Source organism: Primulina eburnea, chromosome 5, assembly GCF_022965805.1.
Source record: "Primulina eburnea isolate SZY01 chromosome 5, ASM2296580v1, whole genome shotgun sequence".
Taxonomy (NCBI): Eukaryota; Viridiplantae; Streptophyta; class Magnoliopsida; order Lamiales; family Gesneriaceae; genus Primulina; species Primulina eburnea.
Genome location: NC_133105.1, coordinates 8298601 through 8318458, shown reverse-complemented (window position 1 = coordinate 8318458; position 19858 = coordinate 8298601). Strand labels below are relative to the sequence as shown.

The window sequence follows — 19858 nt, the reverse complement described above, 5'->3', positions numbered from 1 at the left end:
TCAACAATATTAAACAAGTGCTCGATATCCTTCAACCAAGCCTCAGCTCTTTCAGCACTCTCAGTGCCAAAGAACGTCGGTGGTTTCAAATCCTGGAATCGAGCCATCACCACATCCATGGACAACCCTTCAAATTGTCCAACTATTCTCTCAGTACTGCTACTAGCAGTTTCATTTGTGTGATCCATCAACAAATCAAAAGATGAATATCACAATTTCATATCAATCTCATTATCTCATCATTTCATATCATCATCTCATATCATCAATCTCATCAGATACTTACTCAAATCAAATCACATAAGAGCAAGTAATACAAATAAGTCAAACACATACGCACAATTTATTTGTGCCTATTCAAGTGTACACAAGACTCAATAGAGCATTCCCAGCTATGCTCTGATACCATCTAGTGTGGGGCCCTTAGCTCCTAATCGTTATTACAACACAATTTGATTGGGGTTAAGTAATCACAGCGGAAAACGAGTTTAAAATTTCTTTACAATGAGCCCAAAATAACTCTTCTGATATTTAAATACTAAAAATAGTATCTAAATTCAAAACATAAACACGCCCACACATAATCATAACCAATCACATACAACCTCTCATATCCTCGGGACATGCCCCGGTATATAGATACGTATACATATATACTGGGAACAAGACATAAATATAACCCTCAGCCCAAGCTGTGGCTCCCACCAGAAGTACCCTCTCCGGTCTCCTGATATCCTGGAGTACCTGCCATTGTCCACACACAAAGACAACAACAGCCCCCCTTGGGGGTGAGCAAAGCTCCGTATGGAACAACCAATCATATATACCACAGATATCTAAACAATGATATATGGTATGCAATGCATGTATGTCGTGGAGGTATAGGGTCAAATGCCCATCCACTGAGCACATGTCAGAATCAATCGAATCGCTATCAAATCAAATCAATGCTCGAGCTGGCACACCGGCCGATATGGGAATACACATATGACAACGTCGACGAAGCGTCGTCAATCCCACATCTCATATCCAATCATATGGGGCCACAATTGTCTATGCTTTACGGGTCATATAATACCGGCATAGCGATTGTGTTCACAAACCCCGGAATCCAATCAAATCATATCAGGGTATCCAAGGATCATAGCTCAACGTGCATGTCATGTATCGATGTATGCATAAGATGATGTGTGTTAACAAAACATTTATTTTATACATCGATACTCCAATCTCAATGTCATGTATGCCACATCAAATCATCAAATAGGCACATAGACACGTATTCCAATCCAATCCAGTCAAATCAATCCAATCATATATCATATAATACAGATACCTGTCGTATGTTACCCGGTCGCAACATACCTCAATTCTTCGTTCCAATTGATGTAGCTTGAAGATACACTTTATCTACATCAATTACATATTCATTTCAATCAATAACATACTCCAAAATCAATAATATGAGTTTCAAATATCATTTGAAACTTCAAAAATTCATATCAAATCATAATCATATCATAATTCAATTCCGACTTCGATTACGAGTTTATTGTCGGTTATTCTACTACATATCAGAAATTCAACTTCAAATACATAATATTCCAGCACCTTGATATTTAAAGCTGATGGAACTGGAAGAAAATTACCTCAGTCAGAAGCCCTCAACGCGCAGATAACAAATATATAATTTGTTTCGCGTTTGGACGGCGTTTCAAAGTCGATTCGGACGATAGAAAATTGAAATCTCTCGAGTCTCTCTCTCGAAGCTGCTGAAATCAAATGAAGAAAGAAAGAGGAAACCTCGTTCTTATCATCCACCGTTTACCGCGCTCGGGCGGTAGAATTCTCGCGCCCGAGCGCGAGAAGTTCTGCCCCCGAGTCTCAAATGCACCGCGCTCGAGCGGTCACAAATTACCGCTCGGGCGCGGAGTGTTCTGTCCGAGAACACTAGCCCTTTCTTCCTTGGCGCTCGGGCGGTAATCTTCTACCACTCGGGCGCCACATGTTCTGTACAATTACTTGCTTTTTGTACTATATTGGCGTCCGGCCTTTCCAATCGAGCTCTTACAACGTCAATTCATATACAATATTCATTTCTCAATTCATTGTCATAATATACATCATATACATAATCACATGACCATTTTATTAATTACCGATAATCACACAGGATTACGATAATACGATACACGGTCCTTACAGATTTCTTCGTCAGTGCGATCATCCGTTACGTAAAACTACATGTCTTCGCTCAAATTAGGTATTAAAGTTTTTGTTTAACAGAAAATTTTTTAGTAGTTTTTTTACAGAAATTTTTCGGTACGATATTTCGTTCCCAAACTATTCAGTAGTTTTTGTATACGAATTTTATCAAGCGGCGGTTTTTTAGGACCGTCGCTTAATATAGCGACGGTTTATTAAAAAACCGACGCTTAAAGTAGCGACGGTGTTTATATAAATACCGTCGCTATATTCGCGACGGTTCTCAAAACCGTCGCAAATATAGAGACGGTGTTCTTCATAAAAACCGTCGCTATATAACGACGGGAGTTTTAAACCGTGACTTTTTTATGGCGACGCAGCATCAGGTCACGGGTTGACTGACCGTCGTTACAACCGTCGCCTTAGGGATTAGCGACGGTTTTAGCGACGGTTTTGACCGTCGCTAATCCCGTTTTTTTTTTTTAGTGGTAGGAAGAAGTGTTGGTGCTGTCATTTCTGAAATTAGTTCTCGAAGGTAAAGAATAGAGAATTTTCTGAGTGAAAATGAAGTAAATGGTTCGAGAACAAGAACAAGAGTATGTACGGATTATGAAGTGCAAATATAAACTGAAAAATCTTAAGGATTTCAAGAATTTAAAATACGCAACTTTTGAATAGGTAAACAGGCACGACACGTGTCACGCTATCGATTGAAATTTTTGAACGTTTTAAAAAATATTGTAAGTACAATGTACATATTTTTAAAGTTTTTTAATAATTAAATGAAATAATCAAGTCACTCTTAATGATTAATGATGAAAATTTAAGTAAGTCAATACTAAATGATCAGATTAGTTAGACTGAGGGTACTATTTATCAACTAGATTGTGAGGCTAACTCTCAGTTAGTAAAATTCAAAGGCTAACTGAAAATTGTATTATCAGTAGAGCTTCATGATTCTGTATTCCCACTAAATTCATGCATTCAATAAGTCCTAAAAATTTTTATAAATATTTCTAAAATAAGAAAACTTATTCCCTCTAAGCGGTTTGGTGAAGACATCGGTTGCTTCTTGTTCAATTGAGACATATTCCAACCGAATTTTCTTATTTATCACATTATCTCAGATGGAATGATGACGAATATCAATATACTTAGTCCGACTGTGCAAAACTAGATTTTATGTGATAACAATTGCACTTGTGTTATCACAGAAGATTGGTGACTCCTTGACATCAATATCATAATCTTTCAGTTGTTGAATCCACAACAGTTGGATACAATAGCTCCCTGCAGCTAGGTATTTAACTTCTGTAGTTGAAATGACAATTGATATTTGCTTTTTACTAAACCAAGAAATCAGTCGGCCAACAAGAAACTGACATGATCCGTTAGTGCTCTTCCTGTCAATATTATAATCTGCATCTGAATATCCAATTAAATTGAACAACGAGTCCTTAGCATACTATAATTCAACATTTTGTGTTCTTTTAATAAATTTAAGATCTCACCTGGCAGCTTAATAATGAGGTTTTTTTGGATCAGATTAAAAACGAGCACACATACATGTTACAAACATGATATCAGCTCGACTGGTAGTTAGGTATAGAAGAGAACCTATTAAACCACGATAAAATGTCACCTCGACTAGTATTTCTCCTTAATCTTTATCAAGTTTAACTGATGAGCTAATGGGGTTTACTGCTTCTGAGCATGACTTCATTCCGAATTTCTATAATAATTTTTTGGTGAAATTTGTCTGATAGACAAAAGTTCCAGTATCCGATTGCTTGAATCAATCCGAGAAACAAAGTCAGTTCACCCATAATGCTCACTCGAATTCATTTTGCACCAGTTTAGCAAACTTCTTGCTGATTTTTGAGTTAATGGATACAAAGATAATGTCATCATTATAGATTTGGTCTAATAAAATATGACCATCTTTAACAAATGTAAATAATGGCTTATCAACTGAACCAATTGAGAAACTATGATCCATTGTGGTTAAGTGCCATTCCAAGCTGGTGATGCTTGTTTTAATCCATACTAGGATTTATTTAATTTAAATACATGATTAAGCAAAGTATGATAAAAAACCTGGAGAATGTTCCACATACATTTCTTATTGAAGTATGCCATTTAGAAAGATGATCTTCACATCTATCTGAAACACTCTGAAGTTTTTGTAAGCAGCAAAAGCAAGAAAATTCTAATTGCTTTTAATCTGGTTACATATGCAAAAGTTTCATCAAAGTCCATATCTTCTTATTGCCTGAATGTTTGTGAACTAATCTTGCTTTATTCTTAATCACAATTCCATCCTCGTTTTGTTTATTTCTATAAACCTATATAGTTCATTGATGAAAAGGTCTAAGAGCTAAATATCATGTTTTTTTTTCTATCAAACTGATTCAGTTCTTATCACATAACATCTATCCAACTGTTGTCTAAGAGAAATTTGTCTATCTTTTAAGTTTTTAATTTAGAAATACAATTAGCATCCAAGAATTCATTAATCATCTTTCATCTAATTCTAAGAGGTTCCGAAGGGTTACCGATCACCAGCGATGACGAGTCTTACTCCATTTATAATTTGGTCCAAGTGGATTGCTATTATCATTGTTTGGACTAAGATCAGTTTGGTTTGACTCGGCTCAGTTCCTATGAGCTTGGTTTCAATAAGCTTGTATATCATTAGTCTGTTCAAGTCAGCTTGGTTAAGACCAGTCTGGTTCTCATGTTCTTTGTTTCTTTGTCTAGCTGACTGATTTGAAATTTCTGGTTCAGATGACAGATGAATCTTTTTATTGACATTGATTTCATCTTGATGTCATATGCTAAACCAATTTCTTTCATCTTATTGCTCAAGTTAATTAGGTTATTTTTATCTTCAATCAGATCGGTTTCTTAAAAAAAACACAAATAATTTGTTCAATATTTACAGTTTTCTTATTAAATACATGAAAAACCTTAATGACTGCTATATAACCAAGGAATATGCCAACATAAATTTGACATCAAATGTAGAAATATGAAATTTATCATTATTATGATTCTAACATTTACAGTGAAAAAACAAGAAAATAAGATAAGTTAGGCTTACTCTCATTCCATATCTCATATAGAGTTTTACCAGCCTTTTGTTAATCGTGGATCGGTATTGTCCTAGCATCTTTTTTCAGCGTCCTGCTTCTTTGTTCATCCACTCCATTCTATTGAGGAGTTCTTGCTGTTGAGTACTCATGTTGAATTCTCTGTTCTGATAAATACTCATCCAATGTTTTGTTAGCAAACTCAGTACCTCGATCACTTTTGATCCTGATCATTGATGGCAATTTTTCAATTAGAGTATGCTAAGAAATTTATTCACTTGAGTATTAATATGATATTTACCACTAAAAAAATATAACCCAAGTAAATCAAGAAAAATAATCAATAATTATAATTGTATATCTCATCCCTCCTAAATTGATTATAGTTATAAGACCAAATAAATCCATATACAATAGTTCTAACTTTCTATTAACCAGTTTGCTACTTTTATTCTTAAAGCTAGATCAAATTTGTTTACCTACCTAACTGACATGCCAAACACCATGATTTTTAACAAATTCAATGCTAGGTAACCATCCGCTAGGTTCAATTTACGCAGATTCACTACGCCAAAAACGCTAAATGACTACGGATTTTCTTAAGTGTTCTAAAACTGTTGCAATTGAGGGTGTTGTTGAAAGTGCGTTCAACGACAACAGATAAAATCCGTTGTGATAGCTACTATTTGCGACAGTTTATCAAAATCATCGCTAAATTTAGCGACGGACATGATAAAAAAATTCGTTAATTAGCGACGGTTTACTATACCGTCGCTAATTTTAACGACGGTTTGCCAGCGTGTCTGTCGCTAAGTTTTTCAATAAAATATAAAAATTACTTTTAATAATTTAATAAATCTAAAAAACTTACAGTTAGACTATGCTAACAATATTTATGATCTTAACTAACACTTAAAAATTTACCAAAAATTGAAACGAAAAAATTTACCCTAAATCGAAACTAAAATAGTCTAGTCTAAGAGAGAAAAATTTTAAGTGTTGTGAAGTGGTGTGGAGGAAAATGGACCGAAAATTTGGATATTTATAGACAATTTGCAATGATAAATTGATATAGCGACGGTTAAACAGAAACCGTTGCTATTAGCCACGGTTGTTTATTAATCCGTCACAATTAGCGACATTTAAGCAAAAAATGTGGATATTAGCGACGATTAAGCAAAAATCGTCGCTACTATTAAACCATCGCTACTTTAAAAATTGCGACGATTTTGCTGGAAACCGTCGCTATTTTAAAAATTGCGACGGTTTTGCTGAAATTCGTCGCTAATTTAAAAATTGTGACGGTTTCGCTGAAATCCGTCGCTATATAAAACCGTTGTCGATTGTCCAAAAAAACACGCTAATAGACAACGGTTTATAGAACCGTTGTCTTTGACCTCCCAAAAAGTCAACAATTTTCTAAAAATCGTTGTCTTTTGCTTAAAAAAATGCATCTACGACAACGATGTTCACTAAAACCGTTGTTAAAAGTATACGACAACGGTTTTAGTGAAAAACTGTTGTCGTAGGTTGGTTGTTGTAGGGGTTTTTTCTTGTAGTGATTTTTAGTTGATTTAAAATTGAGATGATTCAGTATTTTATACAATAACCACTGTTTATCATTATTAATAGCGGCAAAAAAAGTTGTGTATGTATTACCATTTCTAATTCTAGTTAACAAGATTTGATTATAACTGTCCTTAATCAAACATATGTTCTTATTAAATTCAACTGAGTAATCATTATCACAGGCTTGACCGATACTAATTAAATTATAACATATATTTTCAACAAATAATACATCATTAATAACTATGTTTCCAAGAGTACTCTTACCTTTACTGATGCGATTCTTCAAATACGAAAAGCAAATGCGCTAAAAAATAGAGTCACGCTCTTGATTCGATGAAATAAAGAACGTTGGCTTGTCTTGATCTTTTTGAAACAAGTAAAAGTTTGTAATATTCACCTTTAAGCTACGAAAAACTTAGCAACAAATATTTACGGAGTTAAACAACTGATCTCAAATGAACTTTCAAAGAACTCGTATTTGAGAATCTGAGTGAAGAACAATCAACAAACGCCACAAAGAATAAATATTTGATAAGTTTGATTTTTGTGTGTACAAAGCATAGCTTTGAAAATCTTGAGAGAAAACTAAAAAATTTGATAAAATATTCAATAATTGTCTATCTAAAAGTTACAACTTTTGTTTATATATAAAAATACATTAAATTTCATAATCTAGGGTTTCCTTGTATGATCAAGACAACATACATGTATGTATCTCCTCCCAAGATTAAGAACGCCATGTCCGGTTAAATTCATATCATACTCCCCTTCTTTCAAAAATATTTGTCCTCAAATCTGGCTCCCTGCAAAAAAAAAAAAAAAACGAAGCAAGTTAATAATAAAAAAAATTATATTATCAACATGTTTACCTTTCAAATCTAGTTTATTGGCGCTGCCGTCCACATGCTTTATCACCGCTTGGATCCCTAACTTCATGGTTGTCTTCACCATGTAATCATAAACTTCACCATACATCAAATAACAAACGACACTAAATGAAAATAATAAAATCTCATTAAACATTATGAAAGTCAAATTTCTTCATTCTTAAACCTAGTTAACAACACAAAAATTTCCATACAAATGTAAGACATTTTCTCACTAGGAATAAGAGGCAGTTTATGCACGATATAAGGATCTAGACTAAACGTCATTTTCCTATATGCGATGCATGTTTCACTAAGCCACTCAACATTTCGCTTCATATGTAATTAGCACATAAAATCATGCATTATATCAATGATAAAATCATAGTAATATGCCTCACTATCACGCAATTCTATATTCTCATAAACTTCACCATACATCAAATAACAAACGACACTAAATGAAAATAATAAAATCTCATTAAACATTATGAAAATCAAATTTCTTCATTCTTAAACCTAGTTAACAACACAAAAATTTCCATACAAATGTAAGACATTTTCTCACTAGGAATAAGAGGCAGTTTATGCACGATATAAGGATCTAGACTAAACGTCATTTTCCTATATGCGATGCATGTTTCACTAAGCCACTCAACATTTCGCTTCATATGTAATTAGCACATAAAATCATGCATTATATCAATGATAAAATCATAGTAATCTGCCTCACTATCACGCAATTCATGTAATGAAAATAGAATGAAAAATTTATTCCTTTAAATATATATTCACCATGAACAAAGAAATATATTCACGATGAACAAAGAAATTATCATATTCAGCCACGCACCTCTCAAAACCATCACCCAACAAACAATATTCATGCAAATAGGACACACTAAATATACTATCCATACAATAATTTAACACATCACAAAATTCAAGTATAAAGCATATAAACTCTTGTAGCAAACAAATCTCACCAACTTAATAACTATTGAGAAATCAAAATTATCATAGGTACATGCAATTTATCAATACTCTCAAATTCATAACAATATAAGAATAAGAATAAATTTACATCTGGTATTTTAACCACCAAATTTGCAACTTGTTCTCCAGTCTCTTGAAAACAAAACCACCTAGAATTAAGATAAGGAATCAAATCATACCTCATAGCCATTGCATTGACAAATATTCTTACCTCATCTATATTGCCCTTGAATTCAAGTAGTTGAACCCATTGGATTCTCCCATCAACAAGATTCGTTTATCTCCTCATTATCACATCTCCAGAATCCTGTAAAGAAGATATAACAATGCTCGAGTTTGAACCAGCTATATCATCACAAGAAGAAAAAACCATTGTATGATAAGCTTTACACAAAGACGTTAAAGATTGTGGTTGTAGTCTTGATATAAAGAAACGTTAAGTATTATGCGGATTGAAAAGTCGTAACCTACAATCGAGAGTATTCTACGAGTTTCGATTATACAAGATATAACTCCTAAGTGGAATTTGATTTGTACCAGGAGTTGTAACAATCAAAGTCTTCTAATTGATTTATTCATGTAAAATCCAAGATTTTTGCATAATCGTGATAATATTTTGTAATTTAATGGTACTAGGATTTGCGCAATCTTCGGGTATCTATATCATTATAAGATGTAAGATTTGCAAGATTATTTAAAATTAGTGGATAACTATATCGTGTAAAATATTTTTGGAGCTCGAAATTTAAGATAATATTGTGTATATATTTTGAATTTGAGATAAATAAATAGATCATGATCTAAGAAATTAAATAAGAAATTTTTGGATATAAGCAGGTAAATTTTTGAGATATAAATTTAAAGTTGAAAAGATTATACAGATAGAGATATAAGATTTGATATGATATTTATACTAGATAAAGATCTAAGATTTGAAATAATATTGATATTTGGGTAAAGATGATGAGATAGATAAGAGATAATAATGTATCTTAGATTCAAGATTTAATTCAGAGTTTAAACGAGGAGATAATACATGATCTGGATCACATCCACCCCCTACGAGAAGCTATCATTCAGAATTTACACCACAATTTTCGAGTTTTGCTCTCCAATTTTCGAAATTCCTCTCCAAAATTATGCACGAGTCATCAAAATTCTATCCAAGTTCAGAAATTTATTTATCTCGATCGGGTATTTTGAATCCGATCTCCACCGTTCAGAATGTGTTTCTATATGTTTTGAATAACATATCCAAATGTAGGCCGAATCCAACGGTTAGTTTTTCGTTTATAGTCTTCTCAAGAAAACTGCTCCGATTCTAGCCGGGAAACAGTATACCTACGATTTTTCATCAATAAATAGCTTAAACCCACTTCCAAACCCGATCTCCACTGTTCATAATTTATTTGACAAATTTTTGAACGTACTGTGAAATTTTGAGCTCGATCCAACGGTTCAATAAGGCGCAAAGAACTTTTCAAGACGGCTGATTTTCCCTGCGATGTGCTGTTGCGTTTTCGAAGAGTCGGTTGCATGATTCTTCTATGATTTTCGAATTCTTCGTGTTTTTCTTCAAGGATTAAGGTAAGTGGGCTTGTTTTAAATTGTTGAATTTTCGGTGCATGTATTTTCGTTTTTGTTAAAAATTCGGTCGAGTACAATCATTTTTCTACCCCTTATGGTTACGATTTTTTCATGAGTAAATGTTTTCACACTGTGAGAATTCAACTCGATATGGGTATGAATCCCAACCATGACGTACCCTTACGCGGTGGGGGACATAACCGCTATATGGCCTCGCCCTCTTAGAGGAGTGAAAATTAGGGACTGATATCAGTAAACCATTGAAAGTAGATGAATCTCAGTATCTGGTTAATGATGTGCACGTGGTATGAGTCATGTTATGAAAGGTGTGTGTTTCGAATTTTTTATGCATTTTGTTATGTTGTGCTCGAACGGCCCCCACTTGCTGAGTATTTCCCAAAATACTCACCCCTTACTCTACTCTCCCCAGATAAATCAGAAGAAGAAATAGAGAAAGAAGAATTGGACTGATAGTGGACACATGAATAATTTTAATTAAAAATACGTTCTTGTGAGTTTTAATTCAAGTTGTAAACGCTTCCGCAGATTTTTATCGTTTTCAGAGTTACTATTGTAAAGACGATTCAATTTTTATGGCATTTATGATATAAACTGGTTTTAGTTTATACTGTACTATGAAGCTTGTTGTTAGCAATTATGTGATTACTGAATAGCGCCGGTGTCGACTAACCCCGGTCTCGGGGCGTGACACTTCAGAAGCGGAAGATAATGTGTGACGTAAGAGTTGTTAATCTACGAACATCTATAAACAAAAATTTTGCATCTTTATTTTATCATGTTTAATTATTTGTTTAGATAGGCATCGTTGAAGCATTTTATGTGCTCTTTCAAATACCAAAATATTTAATACAACGTGTTTTATAAAATACTTCAACCAAACGGTTTTTATTATTTCAACTTGAATTCTCTTCAAATCATTCACAAAAGGTTTAATCGATATTTCGAGGGTTATGTTGAGTTTCTTCCACTCGATTTAAAACTGAACTCGATATAATTTCTCGATAGTCCATTCATTTTTGAACATTTCAAGAACGAACTATTTTAGAAGCAAAACATTTTATAAGTTTTTATTTACCCCTTTAACCACATTTCTAATCTTAAGAGGTGGCGGCGGTAAGTTTTCACATCATAAAAAGAAAAAAAAAATTCGATTTCATATCTATGTAGGGATGCAATTTCCCCTACGGGTTCAGAGCCTCGCGGAGAAAATGCAAAACGAGGATGGGATCTCCAATTTTTTCGAGTTCGGGTTTGAAGATTTTTTAAAATCCCAAATAGTTCGAGATGGTATGACCTTATTAATAATAATAACCTTATTATTATTATTACTAATATAATCATATTATTTTTTTATAAAATATTAATAATACTATTATTAAATAATCTTGAAATTAAGAATACTAATAATAATAATAATATTAAATTGTTTTAAATATTAACAATAGCTCTTTCAAATGAGGATGGAATGTGAATGGAGATTTGATCTCCGCAGGTTTGGGTTCAGAGATTGCTCCGAACCTGAAAAAGCGGGGACCAGCTGCCCCATTCCCATTACTATATCTATGTAATTCTTGTTTAGTTTTTTATGCCATTGGAATTTTAGTTATTTGTGTACTTAAAGATATAAATGTGGATTGGTTTCCTGTTGTTATAATGTTATTATACCATAAAAGAGGTGCAAGATTTGATTTTGATTTTTTATTTATTTACATTTTAATGGCACCATTTTTTTATCATAAACAAATAAAAACCTGATTTCTAATATAAACGATGTAAATCCCGACTTGGCTCGTTAGTTAAATCCGAAGTGACATTCGATCATTTGGTAGTTTTGCTCGGTTTAACACGTTATTAGATTGCACGTTAGGTTTATATCACATATAAATGAAGACATGTGATAAAACTGCTGGATAAACCTAACGTGTTAAATTGCACAAAACTTTGCTATTTGTCTTCACATGTGATAAAACTGCTGGATAAATTGCACAAATTAGAAATAATGAGACTGATTAAATAAGTTTGGGATTGACTTTGATCAAAACAAATTATCAAAGATGCACCGACCATCATTTGGTAGTTGGTAAAAACTTGTATGAGACGGTCTCACGGGTTGTATTTGTGAGATGGATCTCTTATTTGGGTCATCCATGAAAAAGTATTACTTTTTATGCTAAGAGTATTACTTTTTATTGTGAATATGAGTAGGGTTGACCCGTCTCACGGATTAAGATCCGTGAGACGGTCTCACGTGAGACTAACTCTTGGTAGTTTTGTTTCCCATTTCCCGCTTGCACGGACCCGAGCTTTAATACTTGAATAAAATCGCAAATATTAAAGATGTGATCATTTTTGAAACCGTTGTCAAATCATATATTAATATATTTTTGTTGTCATTCCATAACTTTGTTGGGCTTTTCTTAGGCCCAATATGATTTACTTATCTTTGTCTAATACTGTGTTTGCAAGAGTTTATTTTAAATACTTTTCCGTTTCTACATATAATTTTCAAACATTTCATTGACTAGAAGTTAAAACGGTTAAAACAAGCTCTTGTAAATATAATTTTAGTTTTCAATTACCACAAAGAAAAATACAAGACCCATGGTTTTGTTTAGAGGGAGATATGTTTTTTGTTTACGCTTGTTCTATTTATGAATAATTCATATGAAATTGAACAAAACCGCAAACCAAATAGTGGAAAATTTCCCATAAAATTGCCGTTTCACTTCTTCTCCATGTATACGGAACATACGCTACTTTTATATGGAGGTTAAAATATTATATAATTTTATTTAAGTCCTATATATGTTTTTATGAATCAGTAATAATGTAATATAATGAAACGCTTTATATGGGTGACCTTCTAGGAAATTCTCGTGCGTAAAGCTGTTGATATTGCGCCGCATGATATGTTTGGCTATGTGAGCCATAAAAGAGTGGCGTCAGATCTTAACTGACAATACTATCTCTGATGAGGAAAGGGCCAACGATAGAGAAAAGATAAGACTAATATTTAAGAGATATCAGACAACACCATCAGATAGCTAGACACACACCTCCCCGGATTCACGTGCCTAACTACCTGAATAATTAGAACCCAAGTAAATACACACTGTCACAACTATAAGAAAATTAAATCGCGCATTGGATAACAATTAATTATAGCTTTTGACCTAGTGGTAAGCACTTGATCAGAAAATATATATACACGAGAGTAGAGAGAGTAGTATACACGAGAGTAGTGGTAAGCACTTGATCAGAAAATATATATACACGAATCCAATATATTGAATACAGAGTAACAAGCACATGTATATATATATACACTTACACAAGATTAATTATATACATCGGCGCCGCCGCACACAGACATGCACTGGGTAATGGGTTTATTTTTTTCATTTCAGGAAAGCTATTTATCCCGACAGAAAATTTAATTTGTTAATTATTAGCTATTATATTACCTTTCCAATGTACTTTATATTAATTTTGTTGTGCTTCACATATTTGAAAAAATAAATAAAACGAAAAGGCAGTCATATATACTGATTTCAACAGATGATTGTACATTATTTGAGAAAACGTAGAATATACATTAATGGTCTCCCTCCCATTGTGTTTCTTTTTAATATTCGTTGTCATTACTTGGAATATTCTGATATCAACAAAAAAGATAATATAATAAGATTCAATATTTTAAATATCAGAAAACAACTTTAGAAATTTTGTTAATGAGTACTGATCTATATATTATATATTATCTGACCATTTTCTCAAAATGTTACTTTTGCAATAAGGAAAAGGGAATTTCGATTTCATATCTTAGTAATTCTGTTTTAGTATTTTTATGGCGTTGGAATTTTAGTTATTTGTGTACTCAAACATATGAATGTGGATTGAAATGGTGACCAGAAATTTGGGAAGAGAACTTAGAAGGAATAGGGTCTAGAGCTGGAGATGTCCGATCATTCAAATTTTTGGCCCAATCCATCTTGTTTACCTAGGGCTTGAGAGATCGAAAAAAAGAACTTGTTCGGCCATCCTTCATTCCTTTGTGGGAAGTGTGGTTTCCCCCCAAAAACGCTGGTACTTTGTTAGGGTGTTTGTATAGAATCGACCTTGAACGACTCTCTTAATACTTGCAAATTTTAAAAAGGAGAGCTATACTAACAGAAATCCTAAAGTACTTAAAAGTAAGCCTTAAGGAGAGAAGAGTAGAATAGGAGTTCGGAGACAACTGGCTCGGACACACACGGTAGTATTTGCACATCTTTTGGATAAGACGGGACACGAGGAACTTAAGAGCTATGTCTAGCTAGTCAGTATAAAGTGTGCGGAAACACTTAGGAGGATTATGTGCCCTATCATCTATGTCGGGCATATGCAAGTTGAAACAACTGACATGCCCTACTTATCTCTAATTTCATCCCCCTCTCAAGATCTAAATAATATCCACACACCTCATACTAAGGAAGCCTGACTGCCCTCATTCCTTAGCCCTAATTTCTTAAGCCTCCGAACCGAGGTGTGTCCTGCTCAGAGCTCGAGGAGTTCAGACAAAAGGAGAGAGCATCTATGTATTCGACTACCTCACTAACTAACCTAGTGTCGAGACTAGACATTTAAAAAAAAAAATGAAAAGTAACTTACTGAAAGATGTATAGAACAAAGGGTATGAACCAAGCAAAGAATTTCTTTTGTCGAGAATGACTTTTCAGATCGGCAGAGTAACAACATGAAAAGGGAAAAAATGAAAATGACAGGAAATGACCGCACATTAATAGGGGAGTTCGGATGATCATGCCACACGATTGGAAGCAATCTGAAGGCCCAAGTTTGGGCGAGAAGCCAAGTTGACGGCTAGGGAAATGAACCATCGGGAAATCTAAGTCATCTATATTTTATCAACGGTCGAGAAAAAAGCACATAGATCGGGATCTTTATCGTCCATTTCTACTATTCAGATGCAGCATGAATTAACACAAATTTCAAAGAAGCACAAGCCTAGCATTAATGCAATATGCTCGGGTCGAGCACAAATCGATTCAAATACTTAGTCTAAATTTCATATTTCTTTTAGACTAAAAAGAAAGAGATACTACTGATATCCTGTATAGTTAAAACGATCCAAACACAGCCCGAATCGGAATATCCCAGCCCATTTTAAAAAATAATGGACTTATGTTTGATACAATTAAAATATATTAAGAGCCAAAACCTCACACCGAAGCTGAACTAATCTCAGCTCGGGAAAGATCTCACAAGAAAGAAATGTTAGAACTTTTCTCAAAATATTCATGTTTCAACACATAATAAACAATATGCAGAAGTTGATCGAGCATTACCCCGGACCATCGAATAATGTAAATTTTCTGTTTTCCTCCGATTGTAGTCTTCTAAGCAATCCAACATTACTCTCTGTAGATGGTGTATTTTTTTTATGAGGTTTGTGCTTAAGGACATCAATCAACGGTATTTATAGGCATCTCATACCAACAATGAGTGATTGCGAGTGTCTTATTGTCAATAAAAGATATGCATGCACGTCTCAATTTTCTAAAGTTTTGGCGGCGTATGCATATTTTTGTCAAAATTTGTAGGAAACAGAGACAATATTCTTTTCTTATATGAGTCACTTTTTCTCACAAGAAAGGCCCGAACAGCTGATATAATAGCATTGACATCCAAGCCGAGCCCAAAAGAATACAACAATAAGTACGAATAAAGTCTCATAAACGTAAAACACCTGGATCAATCTTGTATGATAAGAATAAATGCCAATGATATAATACATTCAAAATTTATAATGTACAACAAATAATACCATATTAATATAGATATTGTAACAATCTCATATTCTAAGGACTTTTCTTACTAGAGTTTTTTTTCTACAAGTTATCCAACTCATCTGAATTTTAAAAATATCATACATTCTCATGATTTTATTCATTCACTCATTATTGTTATCACTTAATTTAGCAATGCTCTTATTGCACAATTAAATTATGTTTCAATGTTGACTTAAGTATCGGAGGAACTACGCCGAAAATATCTCCACCATCATCTAACTTTTGTTCATCCATGCATATCGATAGCACAACTTCCACTCATATCAGCAAGAAGACGAACCTTTATAAAATTTTGATTACATCCAGTGTTCCTGCTAAGAAAAAAAAATCACGAATATGACAAAATAAAATCAATAAACTATCATAAATGTGGAACGACTCGATGATTTCTTGTCGACAGTCTACATCAAATGATTCTAACAGGCCCACTTGTCACACAATGAGTTAGGAAATATATAAAAATGCTAACCTGGCAATAGGGAGAATCTGACTAGGATAATAGTATTGATGCCCCACGTGGAGTGGAATCTCCAAATTTGGTCGGGACGACCAACTTCACCGGTTCACCCGCTCCTTACAGGGGGACCCTCAAATTGTTATTTTCTTCCTCGACCAGTGTATCAACACGTGTTAATATTGGAGATTTAGGAAGAAATTAAATTTAATCTATTTTATGTGTTACAACAAAAAATGGGCAAATTGTATTTATTATTTTCGAACTATCGAAATTTTTTTATTTCTTATTTTTATAAACACGAAGTTTTTGATGATCAATTATTTGATATAAAGATTATATCGTAAGCGGAACCAGGAACGACGTGATCATTTTTCGAAACCGTTGTCAAATCATTTACTAATCTATTTTGTTATCTTTCCAAAAACTTTTCAATATTAAGAACTCCCACATAGTTTCATTTCTAGATTAAATATAGAACGAACCAAATTTTGATTATTTATAGGAACAAAATAGAAAACAAATCAACTTACAAGACGAATTTGGTTATGGTTTCTTAAACGTAATATCCACTAATTAAGTCTATAACACAAGGTCTACTGCAAATCACACCATCGTATTTCATATTTCAAGATCTTAATCAAAGTTCACATGCATTTAATACATACATAATAACAAGAACATATATATACATCCTTACATAAGGTTTCATGTATGTACATACATAATAAGGTCAAACACGCAGAGATCGCGGGTGGTTCATCATCCAAGCATACACACACACACACACATACATATATATATATATATATATATATATATATATATATATATATAGGCCTTGAGAGCAACCTAGGGTATATATCATATGCTGTACATGGTCTACATATTTACAGCTAGCTAGAACTCTAGTAATGAGTTCACCAAAGGAAACGTGCTGCACCTCCTGAAGAGTGCTGCCCTCGAGTCGATGATGCAGACGGTCCTTTGGTTGTGGCTTCATTACCTCCCCACACACGAGATGCCGCACCTCCATTATTGTTTGGAGGAGTAGCGGTAGCTGAACGATCTGGAAAATCGCTCACAAGTGAATCTGTGCGAGGCTTGCCGCTATAGGAGGAAGAAGGATTTGATGCCATGGTCGATCAATTGATAAATTTTTTTTAGCTCTTTGCAAATATTACATCTCTGGAATTGGTGATCGAAGGCGTTTTATAGATGAAAATATCAGGTTAAATTAGTAATTTGGCTACATATATGGACATATTCAATTTGTCGAATGATGTCTTTTCTTGCTAATTTCCATTTCCGTGCACCTAAAGGAAGTCGGATTGCACGAGGGCTAGGGATTCAAATTTTAGATCGACAAAATTATTGTTTTTTTATTTACGGGGCAAAAATAAATTATATTAGGTACATTTATGAAACTTAATATCATAATATATTTAATGTAAAATATTTTTTTAAAATTTTTATACCATCTCTAGATTTTTTTAATATCAATTTTTTTTTATTGGAATATATACTTTAATACCCTGATTTTAAGGCATTATTACATCATATATTGGTTTACTATGGTACGTATTTAATTTTCCTCCTAATTACTCGGAAAATACCATTAATATTTTGATAAAATTCGAATATTAAAAAACTCACACTTTTAATAAGTGGATTAATTTTTTGGAAAATATTGTTTTTGGCCCCTAACGTGTTACATTTAATTAGGGTATTTTCCATTAATTAGTCAAACTTTGGTTTTGGTGTGGTAATTCTTTCAATTTTCAGAAATTTTTTCCGATTGTATACACGGCACCGGACACGTCGGCCTTTTTTAACAATACATCATCAGCATTTTTCGATGGTACGTTAACATTCCAAAAAAATATGATTAAAAGATAAACAAGTCAAAATTATTGTACCAAAACCAAACTTTTCCTTATATATGATTTATATTTGAAAGTCTAATTGTAGAAAACTAAAATATATTTACTGAATCAATAATTTTTTTTTAAAAAATAAAAAATGTATAAAATAAATATTAAATTATGAAAATTTATGATATAAATATACGATAAATATTTTTTTAAACATACAATATATAAAATCTAGACAATATTTATTAATTATATGTATATTTTTAAAAAATTAAAACTTTCGGGTCAACCCGACCTGACCCGAACCCTATTATTTTTCCGGGATAGATATCGGGTCCAATCCGACCTGACCTGAACCCGAAAACACCAAATCCAAACATGATTTTTTCGGGTTGAAGGGTCGGGTTCGATTTTAACACACCTGTGCATAAATCAGAAAAGTTATTTTTCATTCCAGAAACTATTTATCCCTATAGAAAATTTAATATGTTAATTATTCACTATTATATTCCCTTTCCAATGTAATTTATATTAATTTTATTGTGCTTCGTATATTTGAAAAAAAGAAAAAGAAAAGGCAGTCATATATACTGATTTCAACAGATGACTGCACATCATTTGAGAATACGTAGAATATACATTGGTCTCCATCCCATCGTATTTATTTTTAATATTCGTTGTCATTACTTGGAATATACTGATGTCAACAAGAAAGATAATATAATAAGATTCATTATTTTAAAGATTAGAAAACAACTTTAGAATATTTGTTAATGAGTACTGATCTATATATTATATATTATTTGACAATTTTCTCAACGTGTTACTTTTGCAATAAGGAAAAGGGAATTTCGATTTCACATCTTAGTAATTCTGTTTTAATTTTTTTATGGAATTGAAATTTAAGTTATTTGTGTCAAACACATGAATGTGGATTGATTTTCGTGTACCATTTAAGAGGTGATTTGATTTTTATTTTTGATTTTTGATTTATATGAAGTAGTTTAATTTCAAATTAGAAATCAGACTGAATTTTTTACTTTTATGTTAACAATCATAAACCAAAAGTTTTTGCTTCCATTTTCGATTCGAGTTGGGAATCGAAATGATTTTGGTTTGGTTTTCGAAAGGCAATTCCGATTTAAGGGAAACATGGTATATTTTCTTTATAGGATTTAATTAGACAATTTTATAAATATGGGCTCTCCTTTTATGTAATGATTGGGATTTATTATGGTTAATATAGATTTATTATTACACTCAATTGATGGTTACACTCTAAGGGAGCGTTTGGTTCGAATGATAAAGTGGGATAGATTATTTTATCTCACTTTATCCGGCG

General features: G+C 32.8%; 1 protein-coding gene across 1 annotated transcript in view; it reads right to left on the bottom strand.

Moving 5' to 3' along the window:
• The window catches only part of LOC140831333 (uncharacterized), a 28717-nt gene extending 10936 nt beyond the window's left edge, over positions 1 to 17781 (bottom strand). Inside the window, exon 1 of the mRNA XM_073195085.1 lies at positions 17649 to 17781. Within this exon, the coding sequence (XP_073051186.1) occupies positions 17649 to 17781 (133 nt within the window). The remainder of the gene's footprint in view (positions 1 to 17648) is intronic.
• Positions 17782 to 19858: the final 2077 nt, after the last annotated feature.